Raw genomic sequence first — 25,445 nt, 5'->3', positions numbered from 1 at the left:
GGCACTGTGCTAGGTACATACAATATCTCACTGAATGTTCAAACAGCCCTATTATCATTTATATTTTACAGATGAGAAAATGAAACTTAAGAGGTCAAGCAACTTGTCCAAGCTATGTTAAGGGTCAAAGCCTCAATACAAACCCATTATCTGTAAGGCTACAAAGCCTGTCCTCTTGCCCATTATGCCACAAAAGTGAAGACAGAAAGAGAATATGTCTGCATATCTGTAAATTAAAAAGGTATACGCTACCAAGAAACTAATGCACCATAACCAGGAAGTGGGTTAGCTGAGTCAGTGTGCTCAAACCTACATGTGTGCTGGTTGTGTTTCCACAACTGAATATCCTCCTCCAATAAAAAGAAAAATCTTCCTAGATCTGAAAATGACTTCCCAAAATTACTTATTCCTGTGCACTTTCAGATACCCAAGTTCTCAAAATTTCCTTCCACTGATACCAGAAAGCTGCCATGGAGTTTTACGCACATAAAATGCATTTTCCTAGTCTGTGGTCATTATAAACAAGTAAGCAAAATTTTCCAAAAGTTAAACTGGAGCAGCTCAAATTGATAGAATTAAACCTATTTTTTTTTTTTTTAATTCTTTACCATCTGCCAATCACCAGACCCCAGGCAGGGAGCAGGGAAACATGGGCTCCCTGTCAATGGGTTTTTAGTTGTCTTTGATTTATACCCTCTATTCAATATAACCCAGTCCTATATTTATTTTTTTTAAACCCTTTTGACTACATCTCTTTTCCCCCCTAAGTACAACACATAGGTTCTTCAGTATAAAGATTCATAAATTCTAAATTATATCAAACTTTAAAAAACAACATTTCCAACACACCTACTACTGGCAATTACGGAGTATATAAATATTGTACAAACCATTCCAGCTCTCATCATTGGCATTTGAAAAATTTTAATGTTTCATCAGTTTCAACACTCCTAAAGGTCATCACATGTAACAATTGGCAATCTTCCTTAGGCATGAATCTGAATCATGGACTGTGTACAAAAGCAGGTCACCTGGCAGACGAGTGAGCCTACGTGCCTAGCTAGTGCCTATCAAAGTAGCTTTGTTTCTCTCTACTCATTTCACAAACACCAAATCCCATGGTGGGAGTGAAATAAAACCAAAGCAAAACACAAAATTTAGGGGTGCCTGGGTGGCTCAGTCGTTAAACGTCTGCCTTTGGCTCAGGTCATGATCCCAGGGTCCTGGGATCAAGCCCGGCACCGGGTTCCCTGCTCAGCGGGAAGCCTGCTTCTCCAACTCTCCCACTCCCCCTGCTTGTTTTCCCTCTCTCACTGTCTCTCTGTCAAATAAATAAAATCTTAAAAAACAAAAAACAAAAAAAAAAAACCATGCAAAATTTAGTGGCCTCAAAAACAAAGCTGGTAATATTTTGGAAGTATTTCTGATTTGCTATGGTAACACAACATAAACCCTCTAGATGTGATCTACAGAGGTCTTAAATGATACATTTCTTTTTTTTTTTTTTTAAGATTTTATTTATTTATTTGAAAGAGCGAGAGAGCACAAGCAGGAGGAACAGCAGAGGGAGAGGGAGAAGCAGGCTCCCCGCCAAGCAGGGAGCCCGATGCGGGGCTCGATCCCAGGACCCTGGGATCATGACCTGAGCCGAAGGCAGACGCTTAACCATCTGAGCCACCCAGGTGCCCTTAAATGATACATTTCTCCAGAACTATGCCGTATGAAGACTAAAGTTACTTCAATACCAAACAATAAAACAATAAATTATCAACTACCATGGAAAACAAAACAAACAAAAAAACCCACAAAAAGAAAAATACAAGACTATGCTCAGTTGCATGTGACTCCTGCTCTTGGGGTTGTTAAGTTTGAGCCCCAGGTTGGGAGTTGCGATTACTTAAAAGTAAAATCTTAAAAAAAAAAAAAAGACAAGAATGACATGCACCATAATGCTAACAAACATTTTAACCTCTGAGAGGAGGAACTACAGATTTTATTTTATTCTTACACTTATGTATTTTTTCCTCCGTGGTCATTAATAAGCATATATTACTTTTATTATAAATTATATTTTAATATAAAGACAGATCACATTAATACCGTAAGTCAGCAAATTAAAAAACATTTTTTCCCAAACACATTTTAAGCTCTTTAAATAAAATAGTATGCTGCCTGAAAAACAAACCTGCTCCCCAGTTCTCTTATGAGGTTTTAGATGGAAATCTATAAAACATTTTTTGAAGAAAGTTATCTACAGGCATCAAAATAATTCTCCCCTATCTCTATGGACACCTAAAATTCCACTTGGAATACCAAGTAATAAGTCATGTAAGTGAATGAAGATCAGATTAAGAATATAAAGATCAGCTTTCCCCTGGAAAAATGAGATGGATTAAGTTTTCTGATATTCACTAAATCGAAAATTACTGCCACTGCACCTGGCTACTGTGAAAATAAATATGGATAAAACGTAGTTCTTCATAAAGATCACAATCTCTTGAGGGGACCAGACATATAAAGAATCACTGTAAATAATGTGACAAATGCTCCCTCATAGAGGTCTTTTTAAAAATGCTACAGAGAAGTTAACAGGAAAAAAGCAAAGACCAAAAAAGACTTTCCCTACAAGGCAACATCTGAGCCAGGCCTTAGGAGATGGTAGAAACTTAACCATGTGGACAAGGACAGAAAGCCATGATTTGTTAGTAAAGAGGTAGGATCCATAGAAGAAAAAGGGCAAGGTTCAGAATAGTGCATGTAACACCCTGTCAGGGGTTAGGGATGCACATAAATACACAGGTTCATCTATTTCAACAGCATGCATCTCAACAGTCATGTCCACCGCTGGGGTAAAAAAAAAAAAAAAGGCAGGTCTCCTAACTTTTATCATTTCTGCTTTCATGATACCCACCCACCCTCTACAACTGGAGCAGAAGGCAATCCCCTGGGGCAAAAGTTAAGTGTATGCAGGAAAAGAACAAAAGGAGACAATTCAGGGGTTAAAATTAGTTTGAGGCCATAAAGAAAGCAAAATAAACATAGTAAAAATTTAATAACTCTGGTTCTGATACGACTAACATATCATCATTACTTGGGTACTCATTCATTACGACCTGAATCAAAGAATTAAGTGAGTAAGATAATGGCAAATGAAAACCTTTTTTAATGATGCAAATTCTGCTCAAAAAGCCAATTTTAAAAACAAATCTAAGCACAACCAAATACATATCCCTTCAATATTATGCCTATATAATCCACCACATACATTATTTTCCCAGAATTGAATAAAAGATAATTGAGAAAAATAGCAGCGGTAGAATGTAGATTTCAAAGAAAACAGCACCATTATACTCAGGATTTTTTAAAAGACAATCATCTTAGATGCAACTGACCCATGAAAGAAGAGCAAAGGGCTGCCACTGGGCTCCAGATGACATCCTGTCTGGATATCCTGAAAATTCCAACTTAGGCTTCTTTACTGTTAAGCTATATATCTCATCCCCATCCCAATGTCTCACTCTCAATTACCTGGCCAAAAACTTATATACAGGTTCGGTCAGACTCTAAATGAACTTTTTATATACAGCAGGTAGAGTAAAACTCAAAGACATGATTAAGTAGGGGGAAAAAGTCTCTTTGAGAATGCTGTACCTGATGAGTTATACCAATTTCCACAGGAAATACCACCATACTCCAAGGAGATTGATTATAAAAACACATTTTACATAAAAGACCTGCCATCCTTCTCATTGAGGAAAACACTTCTTAGAAAGCACTGTCTCCTTCCTACTCATTGAGTATACCATCTGAGGTTACAGAATACATTTATAACAGCCACCCCAATTCCTCTTTCACAAGAAAATAAGCGTGACCAACTTCACAATCCATCAAAAAAGACTGGAAACAACATAAATGTCCATTAATTCAGCTATTAAAAATCATGATGCAAAATTACATAATGATTTGGATTCATTTCCAAAATAACCTGGAAATAGGGAAAAAAGTGGGGGCAAGGTTCAGAATAGTGCATATAATACCCTGTTAGGGGTTAGAGATGCACATAAATACACAAAATTAACAGTGGTTGTCTTGGGGAGATTAACACTAGGTAAGTGAATGGATATTTATTTTCCAATGGATAACCTTTAGTACATCTTGAGTTGTTTACCAGGTACACGTACCACCTTATCAAAATATAAAAAAATATATTAACAATTGTAAAGATAATTAATGTTAAGAGAAAAGTCCCTCCTCGGGAGAAGGTTAAGGTTTCATGCTACTCCAGCATAGCTCCCTCTGCGCTAGCGAATGTTCCCTTCTCTACCACAACCTTCTTCTAGCCTGTAGGGACCTGAAACAAGAGGGGGGTCAAGTACAGGGCCACTTCAGCTTTTATAATAGAATGCCTTCATCTTACAGTTTTCCTTACTGTTCCAAAGGAAGGAAAGGAAGAATGTAAATTCAAAGAGATAAAAACTATGTCAAGTGTGTAACCATTTCCTTCCCTTAACGACAAGAAAACCAATTAGTACTTTCTCCTCTAGCAGGCCAGCCAGGCAGAGGGGCTCTGATGGTGCAGAAAGAGGAAAAGTAAGAATCTATATCCCACCTTCTCGATATATGAATAGAAAGCCAGGCCCAGGGAAACATGTTTTTATCCAACACAATGATTGTGAAACAGCCAATATTTTACTGAGAACGGCAAAAAATTAAATAAAGGATAATACAAATACTAAAGTCATTAAGTTTTAGGCTATCATGGGCTAGTTCAAACATCTTAAAAATAAATATACAAGCCTGGGGGCCTCTGGCTGCCTCAGTAAGTACAGCATGCGACTTTTGATCTCAGGGTTGTAAATCTGAGTCCCATGTTAGGCATAGAGCTTACTTAAAAAAAAAGGACAAGCCAAATAACAAAATTTACAGGAAAATTTGCCTTAGCAAATCACTACAACTTTCCTAACCAATTCACTTACTTACTCAATGGGATTTTTATTGCTGACAAATGTAGGTTGTTTTCGAAAAGGATGTCTCCTAGAACTTTCATTTATAGTGTTCTTGAAATGCCTTTAAAGCCCTTTAGAGGGTATTTTTTATCCCTTAAACTTTTTTTTCATATAATACTGATCTTGTCAAATGCAATTTTGCCTACAGCAGTTCTTTTCAAGAACATAACTTTAATAAACTTGCTGACAAATGGATTACATTACTATAATTGTAAATGGTAAGTTACTTTAACTGACCATTTTTAATACAGCCAATCTAACGAGTTCCTTGGCTTAATTTCACAAACTCAACGTGGACAAAGGCTCTTTGCAAGTACTAAGGAACACAGATTATTAAGACACCCTATCTGCCCTCAAGATGTTTACAACCTTATAAATGAATAAAAGAATCATTACCGTAAGAGATGTGTTCCCCACAGGACCCTACCAAAAAGGAGAGAAAGACAAAAGTAACAATCTTTCTTAAAGCACATTACACAATCTACAGGGGACAACTATGTTACTGCACCATGCAAACTGTTTCTAACACGACTAGAAAACCACAGAGCATCTAACAAATTAATTATTAGAGGTGATTATCTAAAGATAGAACAGAATTTTAGTGAGATCATTTTTGTTTATTTCAACACTATAAATGAGCCAATTTGGACTTTTCTTCTAGGAAATGCCTTCAGTTTGACTTATATCCCTCTAGAAATCTAATGACAGATCTAGAAATCAGAAGCTCAAATTGCTTGGCAAGTAGAATGGAATGCCAACACAAACCAAAGTTAATTGCCTACTTCCTTTTAAATGCTATCAAGCACCAAAAGTCTTTTGGAAAGTATGGTTATTTTTTTTAAATTTTATTATGTTAGTCACCATACAATACATCATTAGTTTTTGATGTAGTGATCCACGATCCATTGTTTTCGTATAACATCCAGTGCTCCATGCAGTATGTGCCCTCCTTAATACCCATCACCAGGCTAACCAATCCACCCTCCCCCCTCCCCTCTAAAACCCTGTTTGTTTCTCAGGTCCATAGTCTCTCATGGTTCATCTCTCCCTCCAATTCCACCCCCCCTCCATTTTTCCCTTCCTTCTCCTAATGTCCTCCATGTTATTCCTTATGTTCCACAAATAAGTGAAACCATATGATAATTGACTTTCTCTGCTTCACTTATTTCACTTAGCATAATCTCCTCCAGTCCCATCCATGTTGATGTAAAAGTTGGGTATTCATCTTTTCTGATGGCTGAGTAATATTCCATTGTATATATGGACCACATCTTCTTTATCCATTCATCTGTTGAAGGGCATCTCGGCTCTTTCCACAGTTTGGCTATTGCGGACATTGCTGCTATGAACACTGGGGTGCATATGGCCCTTCTTTTCACTACATCTGTGTCTTTGGGGTAAATACCCAGTAGTGCAATTGCTGGGTCATAGGGTAGCTCTATTTTTAAATTTTTGAGGAACCTCCACACTGTTTTCCAAAGTGGCTGCACCAACTTGCATTCCCACCAACAGTGTAAGAGGGTTCCCCTTTCTCCACAACCTCTCCAACATTTGTTGTTTCTTTCCCTGTCCATTTTTGCCATTCTAACTGGTGTAAGGTTTTGATTTGGATTTCCCTGATGGCTAATGATGATGAACATTTTTTCATGTGTCTGTTAGCCATTTGTATGTCTTCTTCAGAGAAGTGTCTTTTCATATCTTCTGCCCACTTTTTGACTTGATTGTTTTTCGGGTGTTGAGTTTGAGAAGTTCTTTATAGATCTTGGATACCAGCCCTTTATCTGTAGTGTCATTTGCAAATATCTTCTCCCATTCTGTGGGTTGCCTCTTTGTTTTGTCGACTGTTTCCTTTGCTGTGCAGAAGCTTTTTATCTTGATGAAGTCCCAAAAGTTCATTTTTGCTTTTGTTTCACTAGCCTTTGGAGATGTATCTTGAAAGAAGTTGCTGTGGCCGATGTCAAAGAGGTTACTGCCTATGTTCTCCTCTAGGATTTTGATGGATTCCTGTCTCACATTGAGGTCTTTCATCCACTTTGAGTTTATCTTTGTGAATGGTGTTAGAGAATGGTCGAGTTTCATTCTTCTGCATGTGGCTGTCCAATTTTCCCAGCACCACAATTGAAGAGACTGGCTTTTTTCCATTCCATGTTTTTTCCTGCTTTGTCAAAGATTATTTGACCACAGAGTTGAGGGTCCATATCTGGGTTCTCTATTCTGTTCCATTGGTCTGTATGTCTGTTTTTGTACCAGTACCATGCTGTCTTGGTGATCACAGCTTTGTAATATAGCTTGAAATCGGGCAACGTGATGCCGCCAGCTTTGTTTTTCTTTTTCAACATTTCCTTGGCGATTCAGGGTCTTTTCTGATTCCATACAAATTTTAGGATTGTTTGTTCCAGCACTTTGAAAAATGTCATTGGAATTTTGATCAGAATGGCATTGAAGGTATAGATTGCTCTGGGTAGCACAGACATTTTAACAATGTTTATTCTTCCGATCCATGAGCATGGAATCTTTTTCCACCTTTTTGTGTCTTCTTCAATTTCTTTCAGGAGTGTTTTGTAGTTCCTAGAATATAGATCCTTTACCTCTTTGGTTAGGTTTATTCCGAGGTATCTTATGGTTTTTGGTGCTATTGTAAATGGAATCGTTTCTCTAATTTTTCTTTCCACAGTTGCGTTGTTAGTGTATAAGAAAGCAACTGATTTCCGTGCACTGATTTTGTATCCTGCCACATTACTGAATTGCTGGATGAGTTCTAGTAATTTGGGGGTGGAGTCTTTTGGGTTTTCCACATAAAGTATCATGTTGTCTGCGAAAAAAGAGAGTTTGACTTCTTCTTTGCCAATTTGAATAACTTTTATTTCTTTTTGTTGTCTGACTGCTGTTGCTAGGACTTCTAGTACTATGTTGAACAACAGTGGTGAGAGTGGGCACCCTTGACGTGTTCCTGATCTTAAGGGAAAGGCTCTCAGCTTTTCCCCATTGAGGATGATATTCGCTGTGGGTTTTTCATAGATGGATTTTATGAACTTGAGGAATGTTCCCTCTATCCCTATACTCTGGAGAGTTTTAATCAGGAAAAGGATGTTGTATTTTGTCAAATGCTTTTTCTGCATCAATTGATAGGACCATATGGTTCTTCTCCCTCCTCTTATTAATGTGTTCTATCACATAGATTGATTTGCGAATGTTGAACCACCCTTGCATCCCGGGGATAAATCCCACTTGGTCGTGGTGGATGATCCTTTTAATTTATTGTTGGATCCTATTAGCTAGGATTTTGTTGAGGATTTTGGAATCCATATTCATCAGGGATATCAGTCTGAAATTCTCCTTTTTGATAGGGTCTTTGCCTGGTTTGTGGATTAAGGTAATGCTGGCCTCACAGAATGAGTTTGGAAGTTTTCCTTCTGTTTCTATTTTTTGAAACAGCTTCAGTAGAATAGGTACTATTTCTTCTTTAAATGTTTGCTAGAATTCCCCAGGGAATCCATCAGGCCCTGGACTCTTGTGTTTTGGGAGGTTTTTGATCACTGCTTCCATCTCGTTACTGGTTATTGGCCTATTCAGGTTGTCAATTTCTTCCTGTTTCAGTCTTGGCAGCTTATAGGTTTCCAGGAAGGCCTCCATTTCATCCAGATTCCTCAGTTTAGTGGCATATAGTTGTTGATAATAATTTCTAATAATTGTTTCTATTTCCTTGGTGTTAGTCGTGATCTCTCCCCTTTCATTCATAATTTTATTAATTTGGGTCCTTTCTCTTTTCTTTTGGATAAGTCTGGCCAGTGGTTTATCGATCTTATTAATTCTTTCAAAGAACCAACTTCTAGTTTCATTGATCTGATCTACTGTGTTTCTGGTTTCTAATTTATTGATTTCTGCTCTAATTTTAATTATTTCTCTTCTAATGCATGGCTTAGGCGTCGTTTGTTGCTTTTTCTCTAGTTCTTTAAGGTGTAGAGTTAGTTGGTGAATTCGGGATTTTTCTATTTTTTTGAGTGAGGCTTGGATGGCTATGTATTTCCCCCTTAGGACCGCCTCTGCAGTATCCCATAGGTTTTGGACCGATGTGTTTTCGTTCTCACTGATTTCCATGAATTGTTTAAGTGCTTCTTTGATTTCCTGGTTGACCCAAACATTCTTGAGCAGAGTGGTCTTTAGCTTCCAAGTGTTTGAATTTCTGCCAAATTTTTTCTTGTGATGGAGTTCCAGTTTTAGAGCATTGTGGTCTGAGAAGATGCAGGGAATAATCTCAATCTTTTGGTATCGGTTGAGACCTGATTTGTGATCCAGTATATGGTCTATTCTGGAGAAAGTTCCATGTGCACTCAAGAAGAATGAGTATTCTGTTGTTTCAGGGTGGAATGTTCTGTAAATATCTATGAGGTCCATCTGGTCCAATGTATCATTCAAAGCTCTTGTTTCCTTGTTGATTTTCTGCTTAGATGATCTGTCCATTACTGAGAGTGGAGTATTGAGGTCTCCTACAATTAACGTATTGTTATCAATATGACTCTTTATTTTGGTTAACAGTTGGCTTATATAGATGGCTGCTCCCATGTTGGGGGCATAGATATTTACAATTGTTAGATCTTCTTGTTGGATAGACCCTTTAAGAATGATATAGTGTCCTTCTGTGTCTCTTATTACAGACTTTAGTTTAAAATCTGATTTGTCTGATATAAGAATTGCTACCCCAGCTTTCTTTTGAGGTCCGCTGGCATGGAAGATGGATCTCCATCCCTTCACTTTCAGTCTGGATGTATCTTTAGGTTCAAAATGAGTCTCTTGTAGACAGCATATGGATGGGTCCTGTCTTTTTATCCAATCGGCAACCCGGTGCCATTTTATGGGAGCGTTTAGGCCATTCACGTTGAGAGTGATTATTGAAAGATATGAATTAATTGTCATCATGTTGCCTGTGAAGACGTTTTTATAGATTGTCCTTGTAAATTTCTGTTGTAGATCACTCTTGGGGTCTTTCTCCTTTTATAGAACCCCCCCTTAATATTTCTTGCAGGGCCGGCTTAGTGGTCACATATTCTTTCAGCTTCTGCCGGTCGTGGAAGCTCTGCATCTCTCCATCCATTCTAAATGAAAGCCTTGCCGGATAAAGTATTCTTGGCTGCGTGTTCTTCTCATTTAGTACCCTGAATATGTCTTGTCAGGCCTTTCTGGCTTGCCAGGTCTCTGTGGATAGGTCTGATGTTATTCTGATGTTCCTCCCTCTGTACGTAAGGAATCTCTTCCCCCTAACTGCCCTTAAGATGGTTTCCTTGGTTCTAAGATTTGTAAGTTTTACTATTACATGCCAGGGTGTTGGCCTGTTTTCCTTGTTCTTAGGAGGGGTCCTCTCTGCCTCTAGGACTCGAATGTTTGTTAGGGAAGTTCTCAGCTACGATTTGCTCAAATACATCTTCTAGTCCTCTCTCTCTCTCCGCTTCCTCCGGGATTCCAATTATTCTGACATTGGAACGCTTCATGGTGTCACTTATTTCTCTGATTCTATTTTCATGGATTCTGAGTTGTTTTTCCCTGGCCTCCTCTTTTCCCTTTTTATCTTCCAGGTCGCTTATTCTCTCTTCTGTCTCAGTTACCCTAGCTGTTAGATTATCTAGACTGGATTGGATCTCATTGATAGCATTTTTAAGTTCTGCCAACTCACCTTTTATTTCTGGCCTTAGAGACTCTGTGTTGCCATTAATTCATTTCTCCATTCTAGCCACTGTCTTCACAAATGCTAGCCTGAATTCCATCTCCGACATCTTGGTTGTATCTGCATCCATTTGTAAATCTGCAGCATAAGTCATAATCTCTGAGTCTTTTCTGTTTTGGGGGCTCCTCCTCCTAGTCATTCTGTTGATGGGTGTTTGAGGGAATGTAGAGAGTCCAAATTATTGACCAGAACCCAAGCAAGATGCACTTGTTTTCTTGGGACCTTAGGGTTGCTGGCCTCTTGTTTTCCCAGCCTGTCTTCTGCGGGAGGGGCCTGCCTCACTGTTACTCAGGCAACCCTGTTCCAGCGGAGTTGCCCTGCCCCCCTGTGGTGGGGGATGGGCTCAGCAGGAATCAGTCTTTGGGGCTTTTGTTCTCTGGCGCCTTTCCCTGGCGGCCTTCCACCTCTCTTCCGCGAGTCAGAGCAGGAGAGACCGCTTCCAACCCTCTGCCTCAGAGCAGAGAGACCGCAGTCTGTTCTTCAGTGAGCCCTCCAGGACACACTGCCTCCATTTCTGTCTGTGCTGCTATAAACTGCAGCATCCTGGGTTGTGCGCCCCTCTGCAGTGCTCCCAGTCCTGCCTCCAGGTTGGGGCATGTCTCTGCCTTCTGTGCTTCTAAAACCACCAGCCGCTCCCAGTTCGCGCACATGCAATTCCACCGCTCCAAGTTTCCACCCTGGGGGCTGCAGTTCACCGGCGCGACCCCGGCGCTCCGGGTGTCTGTCCCGGGGGCTGCAGTTCGAGTGCGCGTGACTCCGCTGCTCCAAGTTTCCTTCCGGGGGGCTGCAGTTCGCGTGCGCGCAACCCCCGCCGCTCTCGGTTTCCACCCCGGGGACTGCCCTAAAGTCCCTTCCCCAACGCTACGGGTCTGCAAGTCTGTGCCCGTCCACAGCGTGCAAGGCTGTCACTCACCGGCGGTGTAGGATCCCCACGGCCAGGCACCCTCCCACTGCCGTTTATCCTCCGATATCTGCCAAGAGAATCATGGCTCTCCACTTCATACCTCAAAACCAACCGCCTGCAATATTCTGCTTGTAGAGATCCAGATCTTCTTACATCTCAGGCTGGTTTCATGGGTGCTCAGAGTGCTCTGGTAGATATCCAGCTCAATTCCAGGGACCAGCTGAAATAGGGTCCCCTACTCCTCTGCCATCTTTCCTCCCCTCTCATGGTTATCTTTATTTACAACATGCTTTAGAAAGTATTTTCCTACTGAATTTTGCCTGGAATGTGTGTATATATGTAAACATACGTCAAACAAAGCTTTCCCCAAAATCTGTAATAATAGTTTCACAAGAGTCTGATGGATTCATTTAACAAATTAAAATGAAATTAATACTCTTACACAAATTAATATAAAATGAGTCCATAGACCAGTAATTTCACTCCATTTCTTATTTTGTTTTTGTTCAATTCAACAGAATTCTTAATAACTGCTCTACCACTTATTATTGATGTAAACTTGGGCAAGTTACAAATGCATGAGATCAGTCTCTTCACCCGTAAAAAAGAAGTAATGACAATAAGAGGACTAGTTTACATTAACTAAATGCTACGTGTCAGATACTATTTTAAGCATATCATGTTCTTTTTTTTTTTTTAAGATTTTATTTATTCATTTGACAGAGACAGATACAGCAAGAGAGGGAACACAAGCAAAGGGAGTGGGAGAGGGAGAAGCAGGCTTCCCGCAGAGCGAGGAACCCGATGCGGGGCTTGATCCCAGGACCGTCCTGGGATCACGACCTGAGCCAAAGGCAGACGCTTAACAACTGAGCCACCCAGGTGCCCCTAAGCATATCATGTTCTAAGCATATATTCTCAAGCATGTGATCATAAATTCAAACAACCCTATGGTGTAGACACCATATAGAGAGAATAATTTATCACCAACTCCAGATGAGGAAAGAGAGGCTCATGTTTCCAAAGGTCTCATGGCAGGTGGCAGAGCCTAGATGGTCTGGGATCCAGAAGCCACACTCTCAGTCATTAAGATACAGCTGCTTAAAAACCATTAAACCGCCCAACTTGTAGAATTCTTGTGAACACATTTAATCAGGCTCATAAAAGTATTTTATAACTTTTAGTGCCATATAAGGTAGGGTATTTGTTATTAATAAAGTTTTAAGGATAAGATTGATAAAAATTGACTGTAGAGGTATCAAAACAAAAATTTAAGTTAAAAAAAAAAGTTAAAGGAATTGTAAAGGACCTTCAAGTGTATCTAGTTCAACTTCCCACAAATGTTAATATCCTCTCGATAACATACTTGGTAAGATGTCACAGAATTTCTCCTTTAATGCCTCCAGAGTTGAAAATTTCACAAACTCACAAGTCAGTCTATTCCATCTTGAAATGTTTTAATTATTATTAGAAATGTCATCCTTTCAGTTCTAAACAAAATTAGGCTTTTCCACATGATAAGCCTATAAATACAAATCACTAAGATATTCACACTGTTCCACACATGATGTTTTATTAAAGTCCCCTTTGAAATGTGACACCCATATTCAAGAGAAAATCCCAGAGCATGTCTGATGTGAAGAAAACAACAGCTCTATTACCTTTCTTGATCTGCATCTAAATTCACTTTTCTTTCCTGGCTGGTAGTCAATTTAATGAGCTCGTATTTGGCATACACTTAATTGAAGTATCTCAGGCCCCTCTTAGGGGCTATCTCAAACACAGTGTAGAACACAGTGTAGAACATGACATTTTATCACTTTTAATCTTGTTTTTACTTTGGTCTATTATTCTAGCCTGAAAAGATCTTGGCAAATCTTAATTTTATAACCTTACTTTAGCTATCTCTATCAACATTGTACTCTCTCTCTCTTCCTTCACAAACCCAGTGATTACAATAAAATTTTCATGCTGGCCACTGAAAGACTGCTGAATAAGTTAAGATCCTAGGACATATTAGCAAAAACCTTGACTCTGACATGAATAAATTAATTTATATATGATTTCATCAATCACATATAAAATCCTTACAAGACCTATCACTTCTTATAGTCTGTGGTGGCATCCCAGAAGCCTTTATCAAATACATTTCTAACACCCAAATAAATCCTGTATCTTGGTGGGTTGGGCTCAATACAGCAGCATAGTAAGATCCTGAACTAACTCCCTCCTATGGGTACAACAAATATACAACTACATATGGAAGAAGTTGCTCTGAGAAAGACCAGAAAAATGGGTGAACAGAGCCTCCACAACAAAGGACAGCATCAAGGACATAAAGGCAAAGACAGCACGAGAGAGGAGGGAGGGAAGAAGGGAAAGGAGGGAAGGGAGGAAGGAAGGGAAGAAAGAAAAGGAAATTAGGGAAGGAAGGAAGGGGAGAAGGAAGAAAGAAAGAGGCAAGCAAAGCAAAGCAAAAACATACCCCAGGCACAATCAGGAGGGATCTCAAGAACAAAGAACTTTTCCCTCACAAGTGAGGGGTTTGTGCTCTACGTCAGGCACCCAGCACGTAGACCCTCAATGAGAGAAGAGCCTCCTAAATACTGGCCTTTGAAAACCAATAGGGATTACGTCCAGGAAAGCTGTTAAACTGTAGGGAATGGAGAACCCACTCTTAAGGAGCTGTCATACAGACTCACTCACTCCAGGACCCAGTGTAAACAACACCAGTCTGAAAAGTACCTAGATCATATGTGGAGACCCACTTATTAATGTTAAAACACCTGCCATACAAGCAGGGAACCACTGAGACTTTCTCCAGGGATGGAGACACTAGTAGGTGGTGCCATTTTTACAACCTCATGCTACCTTGCTAATGTCAGCACCAGCAGGCTCCATTTTGGAACTATCTCTCTAACCTGCTAGAGCCAGTGGGGCACCCAGCTGAAAACCCACTCATCTGCACAGCAAGGCCAGCAAGTCACATCTGGGCCAGGCACCAGTTTTCTCCCCACCCCCATGCCACATGCGATGAGTGCATGCAGCCTACACAGGGAACACCCCTTGAGTTTCGAGATCTGCTGGTGAGATGGGATTGCGCTCTGGGCAACACATGAAATCTCCTATACAAGGCCACTCCTTCAAGACTGGGAAAGGCAGTTGATTTGTCTAATACATAAAAACAAACACAAAGAAGAAAAATGAAGAGACGAAGGAATGTGTTCCAAAGAAAGAACATGGAAAAAAAAAAAAACATCAGGCAAAGACATTAATGAAATGGAGATAAGCAAACCCCCTAATAAAGAGTTCAAAGTAATGGTCATAAAGATGCTTACTGTACTCAGGAGAAGCATGAAGACAGTGAGATCCTCAACAAAGAGACAGAAAATTTAAGTAAGTTTGAAACAAAAGCTACAGAGCTGAAGAATACAACAACTGAACTGAAAAATACTAGAGGAGTTCAACAGCAAACTGGATAGAGCAGACTGAGTCAGTGAACTAGGAAACAAAGCAACAGGACTCACCCAGACAGAGCAGCAAGAAGAAAACAGAATTTTTAAAAAACAAAGATAACTTAAGGGACCTTTGGGATAACATCAAGTAGAATAACAATCACATTACAGAAGAAGTCCAGAAGGAGAGAAGCAAGAGAAAGGACCAGAAAACTTATTTGAAGAAATAATAGCTGAAAACTTTCCCAATCTGAAGAATGAAACAGACATACAGGTCCAGGAAGCCTAGACAGTTCCAAAAAAGATGAACCCAAAGTGATCCATATTAAGACAGGTTATAATTAAAATGGTAAAAGTTAAAAGATAAAGAGAAAATCTTAATTACACACAGGGAAATCCCATAAGGCTACAGCAGATTTTTCAGCAGAAACTCTGGAGGCCAGAAGAGAGTGGCATGACATATTCAAAATGCTAAAATGGAAAAACTTCCAACTAAGAATTCTCTACCTGGCAAGATTATCATTCAGAAATGAAGGATTAAGCATTTTCCAGATAAACAAAAGCTAAAGAAGTTCATCACCATTAAACTGGCCTAATAAGAAATGTTAAAGGGAGTTCCCTAAACCAAAAAGAAATGGCACTATTTAATAACAAGAAAATATCCAAAAGTAAACATCTTACTAGAATATAGGTAAATATAAGTAAAGGTAGTGGATAAATCATTTATAAAGCAAGTATGAAGGTTAAAGGACAAAAGTAGTAAAAATAACTTAAACTACAGTAATTGAGTTAAGAGATACACAAAAAAGATCTAAAATAAGACCAAAAATATAAAATGTGGGAGGCATGGAGAAAAAAGTATAGTTTTGGAATGTACTCAAATTTAAGTTGTTATCAACTAAAACCAGTCTATATATACAAAAGAAGTTATATGTGAACCTCACAGTAACCACAACGCAAAAACTTATAGCAAATACACAAAAGAAAATAACAAAGAAATCTAAACACAAAACTAAAGAAAGCCATCAAACCACAGAGGAATAGAGAAAGAGAAAAAGAAAGGAACAAAGAGGAGCTATGAAAACAGCCAGAAAACAATGAACAAAATCACAGTAAGTACATCTCTATCAATAATTATTTTAAATGTAAATGGATTAACCTCTTCAAGCAAAAGACATGGAACAGCTGAATGGATTAAAAAACAAGACCCACCTATATGCTGCCTGCAAGAGACTCTGATCAGAAGGACACACAGACTGAAAGTGAAAGGATAGAGAAAGATATTCCAAGCAAATAGAAATGAAATGAAAGCTGGAGTAGTTATACTCACAGCAGACAAAATAGACTTTAAAACAAAGACTGTAATAGTAGATTAAAAGGCCATTACATAATGATAAAGTAATCAATTCAACAAGAAGACATAATATTTATAAGAACATATGCATGCAACATATCTGCACACAACCAAGATATATAAACCAAATATCAACAGACCTAAAAGGAGAAATTGACATCTGTCAAAGTAGCATACTTTAACACCTCGTTTACATTAATGGATAGATCCAAACAAAAAATTAAAAAAGAAACATCAGCCTTAAATGACACATTAGACCAGACTGACTTAATAGACATATACAGAACATTGCATCCCAAAGCAACAGAATACACAGTCTTCTTAAGTGCCCATGGAACATTCTCTAAAACAGATCACATGCTAGGCTACAAAACAAGTTTCAGCAAATTCAAGAAGACTGAAATCATATTAAGCATCTTCTCCAACCACAATGGTATAAAACTAGAAATCAACTACAAAAAGAAAACTGGAAAAACACAAAAAAATGTGCAAATTAAACATGCTGTGAACAACAAATGAGTCATCAAAGAAATAAAAACAAAAATACAACATATTAAAATCTTTGGAATGCAGCAAAAATGGTTCTAAGAGGGTATATTGTAACTGTCAGGCCTACCTCAAGTAACAAGAAAAATCTCATATAACCAATCTAACTTAAAGGAGCTAAAGGAGCTGGGGGGGGGGGGGGGGAAGCCCAAAGTCACGAAATGAATAAAATAAGAATTAGAGCAGAAATAAATAAAATTGAAATTAAAAAAAGAAAGAAAAAAATTAATGCAACTAAAAGCTGGTTCTTTGAAAAAACAAACAAAATTAACAAATGTTTAGCTAGACTAACCAAGAAAAAAGAGAGGGCTCTAACAAACAAAATAAAAAACAAAAAGAGGAACTTACAACTGACACCACAAAAACTCAAAGGATCCATAAGACACTACTGGAACAATTATACATCAACAAATTGGACAACCTAGAAGAAATGGATAAATTCCTAGAAACATGTAATCTCCCAAAACTGAATACTGAAGAAATAGAAAACTTAAATAGACTAATTACTGGTAAGGAGATTGAATCAGTCATCAAAAATCTCCCAACAAACAGAAGTCCATGACCAGATGGCTTCACTGGTAAATTCTATCAAACATTTAAAGAAGATTTAATACTTATCCTTCTCAAACTCTTCCAAAAAACTGAATAGGAGGGAATACTTCCTTCCACACTCATTTTATGAGACAACCATTACCAAGATACCAAAACTAGACAAGGACACAACAAAAGAAAATTACAGGCCAATAGCATTGATGAGAACTGATGCAAAAATCCACAACAAAATGAGCAAATCAAATTCAACAATACATTAAAAGGATCATACACCATGGTCAAGTGGAATTTATTCCAAGGGTGCAAGGATGGTTCAACATCCACAAACCAATCAGCATGATACACAACATTAACAAAATGAAGGATAACAACCCTATGATCACTAATAGATACAGAAAATGATTTCACAAAATTCAATATCCATTTACAATTAAAAACTCTCAGCCAAGTGGATATAGAGGCAATGGACTCAACACAAAAAAGGCCATAAATGGCAAACCCACAGCTAACATCATACTCAATGGTGAGAAGCTAAGATCTTTCCTTTAAGATCAGAAACAAGACAAAGAGGCCCACTCTCATCACTTTTATTCAAAATAGTATTAGAAGTCCTAGCCACAACAATCAGGCAAGAAAAAAAATAAAATAAACAAAAGGCATCCAAACAGGAAAGGAAGAAGTAAAACTGTCACTATTAGCAGATGACCTGATACTCTATAGAAAACAACTAAAGATGTCATCAAAAAACTCTTGGAGGGATGCCTGGGTGGCTCAGTTGATTAAGCATCTGTCTTCGACTCAGGTCATGATCCCAGGGTCCTTGATCAAGTCCTGCATCAGGTTCCTTCCTCAGCGGGGAGCCTGCTTCTCCCTCTGTCTGCTGCTCTCCCTGCTTTTGCTCTCTCTGATAAATAAATAAATAAAATCTTTAAAAAAAAAAATCTTGGAATCGGGGTGCCTGCGTGGCTCAGTTAAGTGTCCGACTCTTGATTTCAGCTCAGGTCATGATCTCAGGGTTGTGAGATCCTGCCCCATGTGGTGCTCTACACTCAACAGAGAGTCTGCTTGAGACTCTCTCTCTCTCTATCCCTCTGCCCTGCCCCCAGCTAAGACATGCTCTCTCTCTCTCTAAAATAAATAAATAAACCTTAAAAAAAAAAAAAACCTCTTGGAATTAGTAAATAAATTCAGTAAAGTAGCAGGATACAAAATAAACATACAGAAATCAGTGGCATTTCTATACACTAATAATAAATTATCAAAAAGTGGTATTAAGAAAACAAACCCATTTATAATTGCAAAAAGAATAAAATACCTATGAATAAAATTAATCAAGGAGGTGAAATTTAGCCTCTATGTTGAAAACTATGAGCACTGATGAAAGAAACTGAAGAAGATACAAATAAACAGAAAGGTATTCATGCTCATGGATTAGAGAATTAATACTGTTAAAATGTCCATAATGCCCAAAGAATCAATGCAATACCTCTCAAAATGCCAATGGCATTTTTCATAGAACGAGGATGAATAATTCTAAAATTTGTATGTAATCACCTGAAGCCAAACAATCTTGGACATAGAAAAAACAAAGCCGGAGGTACGCTCCCTGATTTTAAACTATACTACAAAGTCACAGTAATCAAAATAGTATGGTATTAATATAAACACAGACACACAGATCAATGGAACATAATTCAGAGCCCAGAATTAAACCCGTACATATATGGACAATTAATTTATGACAAAGGACCCAAGAACATATATTGGTAAAGGACAGCCTCATCAATAAATCGTGTTGGGAATACTGGACAACCACATGCAAAAGAATGACTCTAGACCACTCTCTTACACCACACAAATTCACTCAAAATGGATTAAAGACTTGAATGAAAGACCTGAAACCATAAAATTCCTAGAAGAAAACAGACAGTAAGCTCCTTGACGTTGGTCTTAGTGATATTTTTGTGGATGTGACTCCAAAGGCAAGGGAAATAGAAGCAAAAATAAACAAATGGAATTACCTCAAACTAAAAAGCTTCTGCAGAATAAAAGAAACCATCATCAAAATGAAAAAGTAACCTACTGAATGCGATAAAATTTTTCAAATCATATCTCCAATAAGGGATTAGTATCCAAAATATATAAAGAACTCATATAAATAAGTAGCATAAAAACAAATAATCCAATTTAAAAATGGACAAAGGGTATAAACATTTATCCAAAGAAGACATACAAATGGCCCATAGGCACATGAAATGATGTTCAACATCACTAATTATTAGGAAATGGTACTTCAAAACCTCAATGAGATATTAGCTCACACTGGTCAGAATGGCTAGTATCCAAAAAAACAAGAAATAACAAGTGATGGAGAAGATGTGAAGAAAAGGGAACTCTCATGCACTGTTAATGGCAATGTGAATGGTAGAGCCACTATGGAAAGCAATGGAGAGGCTCCTCAAAAAATTAAAAATAGAACTACTATATGATCCAGTTATTCCACTTCTGGGTATTTATCTGAAGGATACAAAAACGCTGATTCAAAAAGATATATGCACCCCTGTTTTCAGTGCAGCATTATTTACAATAGCTGAGAAATGAAAACAACGTAAGTGTCCACCACTGGATAAATAGATTAAGCAAATGGACTACTACTCAGCCATGAGAAAGAATGAAATCCTGCCACTGGCAACAGCATGGATGAATCCCACAGTATTATGCTAAGGGAAATAAGTCAGATAGAGAAAGATATATACATATAATTTCATTCATATGTGGAATCTAAAAACAAACAAACAAAACAAACACACACTCACAGATAGAGTGAACAGACTGGTAGCTACTGGAGGAGGAGGGTGGACGGTCAGGTAAGATGAGTGAAAGAGGTCACTTGTATGGTGAGAGATGGTAACTAGACTTTTAGTGGTGATCATAATGGTGATTATAATGTCGTACACCTAAATCTTACATAACGTTAAAAGAAAAACTTACATAATGTTATGTACCAATTTTGCCCCCACAATAATTTTTTAAAAGAAGAAATGTGAAAAAAACAAAACAAAACCTATCTCCAACATTTCCTTCAGATGTCTATTCAGAATAGTGACAGCAAAACAAGAAATTTGCATTAGTTTGTTTTTATTATGCCCAGAAAAGCTCCTAAAGATGATCATTTCCTTTTAAATCCATTCACAAGCCATTATTAATAAAACCAAGCTACAATGCTGATTACAATTATCATGAAATTCAATCGTTTCTAGTAACTAGAATCTACCCTTACTCCTCTTTTGAGTTTTGATTCCAGTATCTTCTCTGTATTTTATTACTCTTAAGACTATTTACAATTATTCCAAAATAGTCTGAGTCAATAACTCATTTAATCCTAAAGACCTGAACTTAAAAGGTGCTATTATCCCCTAACTTACCCTGGCTTTCAATTACCTCTCATTTCTATTCTCTCTTCTGTTTGAAGATAATTCTGCTTTAACAAACAAACAAAGCCAAAAACCAAAAACCAAAACAAGCAGACGGAAGAAAAAAAGTCTGGAACATACTCCTTCTCTCTCATGTTTACATTACATGACCTGCTCTGAATAGCAGGCCTATGTGGTCATTACAGATTTCCAGGAATCAAACTATGTTTTTTAAGGTCTTTTTTATCATACTCCACACTGTTCACAGATGTCAACTCATTTGCATTTGATTCTTCCTGACACTATTTTTTAAAGTACTTACTACTCTTTTTCATTCATTATAGGTTACAAGCCTTTTCTTCCATCTTTCATTCAAATCCTTAAACTCAGAGGGTACCTTAAACAGCTCCTATGTATATTTTTATTTATTCAATGTAAATTTCTTTGTCATTACTTTCTTCTTAGAATCAGTGACCACTGTAGATTTTTTTTCCTTTTTTGTTTTTTTAATTGGCCCAGGTCTCCTTTTAAAGTCTGCAAATGTAAGGAAGACCACCTTAACTCTAATATTTTTCTAATTCACTTTCCTAAAGATAATCATATATCACTAACTTGGCACAGAATTTCATTCCTTAGCAATTTACAAATTCTCAGAACTTACCAGCACTTGAACCTTACCAGTAAGCACATTCTTATTAACTTGAATTAGCCCTGAAAAGCAGTTCCTTTCATTATTCCCACAGCCTCCTAAAATATATACTTATCAGTAAGATTACAAGATGGATTTATTTATATTTGAATAAGCTCTATTGTCAGGCTTAAATTCTTGTTGAAAGAAAATGGTTACAAATGATAACATGATCTCACAGTTTCAAGATTTCAAAATAATTCATGGAGAAAAAATCTTTTCAATAAATGATGCTGGAATAACTAGATATCTATAGAGGAAAAAAAAACGAACTTTGGCTCTTACCTCACACAATACACAAAAATTAAAGTAAGTCAATGTTTGTTGGGTGAAATGGGGAGACCCCAGGCCCTGGGGCCTTGACTTGGCCCATCCCAAAGGAGTCACCAAAGGTTCCTGGTCTTGTCACGAGAAAGAATTCAAGGACAGATACGCAACACAGTGGACCACTGACACAAGTGGGAAAGTTTATTAAAGTGAAAAGTATACTCTTCAAATGTGAGAAAAGGCAAGTTCAAGAGAGAGAGCTGCACACCCTGGGGGTTTCTAACTTTTATTGAGAGTTGTGAACTAGGGAGTGGAATATTCATTACTTGGGACAGGGATTTCTTGGAAGCAGGGTTTCCTGCCTTTTCTTCCTTATGTGGTCAGGGGTTTCCTGTCATGTGGCATCCACCATCTTGCGCCTATCTGGATCAATCTGGCTTCTTATGGAATGCTGCCAGGACAGGCCTCTGACTTTCCCTATAGCTGGCCAAGACTTCCTCTACACTGGCCTCCAGGTATCCTGTAGAAAATTAATGCCCTACTCTAACAAGAGATTTATATATGTGAAGCAAAAACTATCGAACTTCTAGGAGAAAATATAGGAGAAAATCTTTATTAGATTGGGTGCCCAAAATGAAAACACGCTCATAAAGAATTTTATGTGAAGGTTAATATAAGCATTATTCATAATAGACAAGAAACCAACCCAAATGTCCATAAACTGGCAAACAGATAAATTATGGTTGATCTCTACTTGGAATACCACTCAACAAAACAAAGGAACAAATTTACTAATACATGCAGCAACATAAATAAAATACAAAAGCCTCATAATGTATAATTCCATTTATAGTCAAGTCTAGAAAATGCAAAATTTTAGGGGCGCCTGGGTGGCTCAGTTGGTTAAGCGACTGCCTTCAGCTCAGGTCATGATCCCAGGGTCCTGGGATCGAGCCCCGCATCGAGCCCCGCATCGGGCTCCCGGCTCGGCGGGAAGCCTGCTTCTCCCTTTCCCACTCCCTCTGCTTGTGTTCCCTCTCTCGCTGTCGCTCTCTCTCTCTCTCTGTCAAATAAATAAATAAAATCTTTAAAAAAAAAATTAAAAAAAATTTTAGTGACAGAAAACAGATTAGGGGCTGCCTGAGTGAGAATGGTGGTAGGGCAAAGGCAAAGAGACATAAGAAAACAAGAATTTTTAGGATTCTTGATGGAACTTTTCTATATTCAAGATGTGGTGGTGATGACATAACTTTATAAAATTATCAAAATTCATCAAGCTCCATGCTTCAAATGGATGAATTTCATTGTTTGCAAATTATACCTCAATAAATCTTTTTAAAAAAGATTTCATCATCTCACATTTTTAACAATCACTAATCACTTTGAGTTTTATTTTTATTAATGCCTTGCTGGTTTTGGAGAATCTCTAACTTTACACCCAGTTTGCCATTTCTAGGCTGTTATAAAATCAAATAACCAAATTTATGTGCACAATATGAAAAATAATCAACAGGCTCTGAGTGAGGGGCTAATGGTCTCTCTAAACAGCAAACACAGGTTTCAATGCACTGACTTTGTTGCATCTACTTTGGAAGCTATTTGCTTCCTTCAAGTTTTTAAGTGACCTCTAAATAAAGTAAGAAATGATTATAATTGTAACAATGATAGCAACTAACATCAATCAGGGACCATGGGTAGGCACCGCACAGATCACAAACAGCTATTTATCCCACTTTTCACCGTTTGCAAACAATACTCCCACCACACAGACCTTATTTTAGTTCTTAATAGCACAGCAACCCCCTTTTTTCATTTTGCCTCAGGGCCATCCCAGATTCTTCTATTCCGTCTGTCTGGAATTCTCTGGCTCTTTATATGGCTCACAGCTACCACTCTTCCCATCTCAACCTAAGAGCTACCTCTTCTTCCTTCAGTTGTTCTCTTTCATGGCACCTTGATATCTTCTTCACAGAAAATACCACAATTTATAATTATTTTCTTTGTTTCCTTGTTTGTTTTCAGTCTTCTCCACCGAACCTACAGATCAGTCCATATCATTTTATTTACCACTCTAAACCAGTGCCTAGCACAGTACTTGACACATCACTGAGATTCAATAAACTTCCTGAATGACTAAATGAATGAACAAGAATTTTCTAATTTAATCCCAATCACAACCCTAGTGACACAGGTACCATTGTAGAGATGAGAAAACTGAGACTTGGAGAGGTTAATATTGGACAATGATTATATAGTCATAAAACAGTGGTACCACAAATCAAGTGTTAATGTCTATATGCAGTGTAGCAAAACTCACTGAATTTCTACAATGGATTGTTTAGGTCTGTTCACCGAGTCTCAAGTTATTGGTTGGATCCTATCATAAACTCTAAGGACTATTCAGATTATTTGCCTGGAATTTTGTTTGATCAAATATTCTTTCAAACAATCAGGCCAGCTCAATTATGAAGCCTGATGGTAGTTCCTGGAATAGGCTTTAATTGGGTACAACTAAATTTATAGTACATTCCTAAACAAAAGATGCATATGTTCACTAACATAAATTATGTATTATTTATACATTCATTCTATTAACAAGTGAACTTGTTGTCTCACTATTCTTACACACTACTAGCTCTCACTATACTATACTTCCTGCCAAGACTGAACAACGAAATGCCAGCCATCAAAAGTAAAAGCTTTGAATATGCCTAGAGGCGTGGCATATGCGCAGCAATTAAGAAAAAACAAAGGTTATATTCAGCAATGTGAGACTTATTACAATAATTCTATTCATTGGGGGAAAAAAGAAAAGCCAGAAAAAGAAAAGCAGGAAGAAAGAGCTTTTGAGTGACAGTGAACTTAAGCAAGTGAGTCAAGATAGTGAGTCATTCTTAAGTGTATACCTCAAAAATGTGAACAGATACTACCATAAGTCCTAAGATGCTAATTATAATCTTTGTCAAAATAAGGAAATAATGCTGCTTTATGCTGAATTCCTGTTTTCAATGGAGTCATAGTTCTACCACATACATTCGAATGTAAATGGTTTTAAAACTAGTTCCTAAAATACGGTCTATGGATAGACAGCTTTGGAATATGTAAGGGAACAGCTGCAACCTCAGGTTAGGTAAAGTCCTGCAACAGCCTTTAGGGTGGGAATAAGATAAAATTCTTTTATGTTGGTGTAATACAATCCACATTATGCAAAGAATTCATATCTACCAAGAGGAAGAATTATTTCTTAATTTAAACATATTCTTAATTTTAAGTAATGAAACATTTATTTCCTTGCAAGGAACCCCTCCCTAATTTGCCTATTTCTGTACCAATAGCATTACTGTGCCAGATTTTAAGTTCAAAAGCTTAGCATCGTCTCTAACATTTTTTTCTTTGATCCTTCTACATGTAATGTCTCACTAATTTCTGAATTTTTTTTTCAATCACCCCTTGCTTTTTTCATTTCCCCCACCACCACATTAGTCTACAACCATATTTTATCCATGGAATTCTATTTGTTGAATGGAAGGAAAACACTGTT

The 25,445-nt window shown here is 37.7% G+C and overlaps 1 protein-coding gene across 3 annotated transcripts in view; it reads right to left on the bottom strand.

The window, feature by feature from the left end:
- Nucleotides 1–25,445, bottom strand: part of USP6NL (USP6 N-terminal like) — a 185,444-nt gene that overhangs the window by 96,211 nt on the left and 63,788 nt on the right. The window contains exon 2 of one of the 3 annotated variants that reach the window (XM_021696681.1): nucleotides 5,403–5,429. The exons of the other annotated variants lie outside the window; for them this stretch is intronic. Coding sequence (XP_021552356.1) covers nucleotides 5,403–5,429 — 27 coding nt within the window. The remainder of the gene's footprint in view (nucleotides 1–5,402; nucleotides 5,430–25,445) is intronic. 3 annotated transcript variants of the gene reach the window in all.

This window comes from Neomonachus schauinslandi, chromosome 5 (genome assembly GCF_002201575.2).
Source record: "Neomonachus schauinslandi chromosome 5, ASM220157v2, whole genome shotgun sequence".
Classification (NCBI taxonomy): Eukaryota; Metazoa; Chordata; class Mammalia; order Carnivora; family Phocidae; genus Neomonachus; species Neomonachus schauinslandi.
The sequence above is the reverse complement of the archived record's forward strand: the minus strand, read 5'-3'. Positions and strand labels throughout refer to the sequence as shown.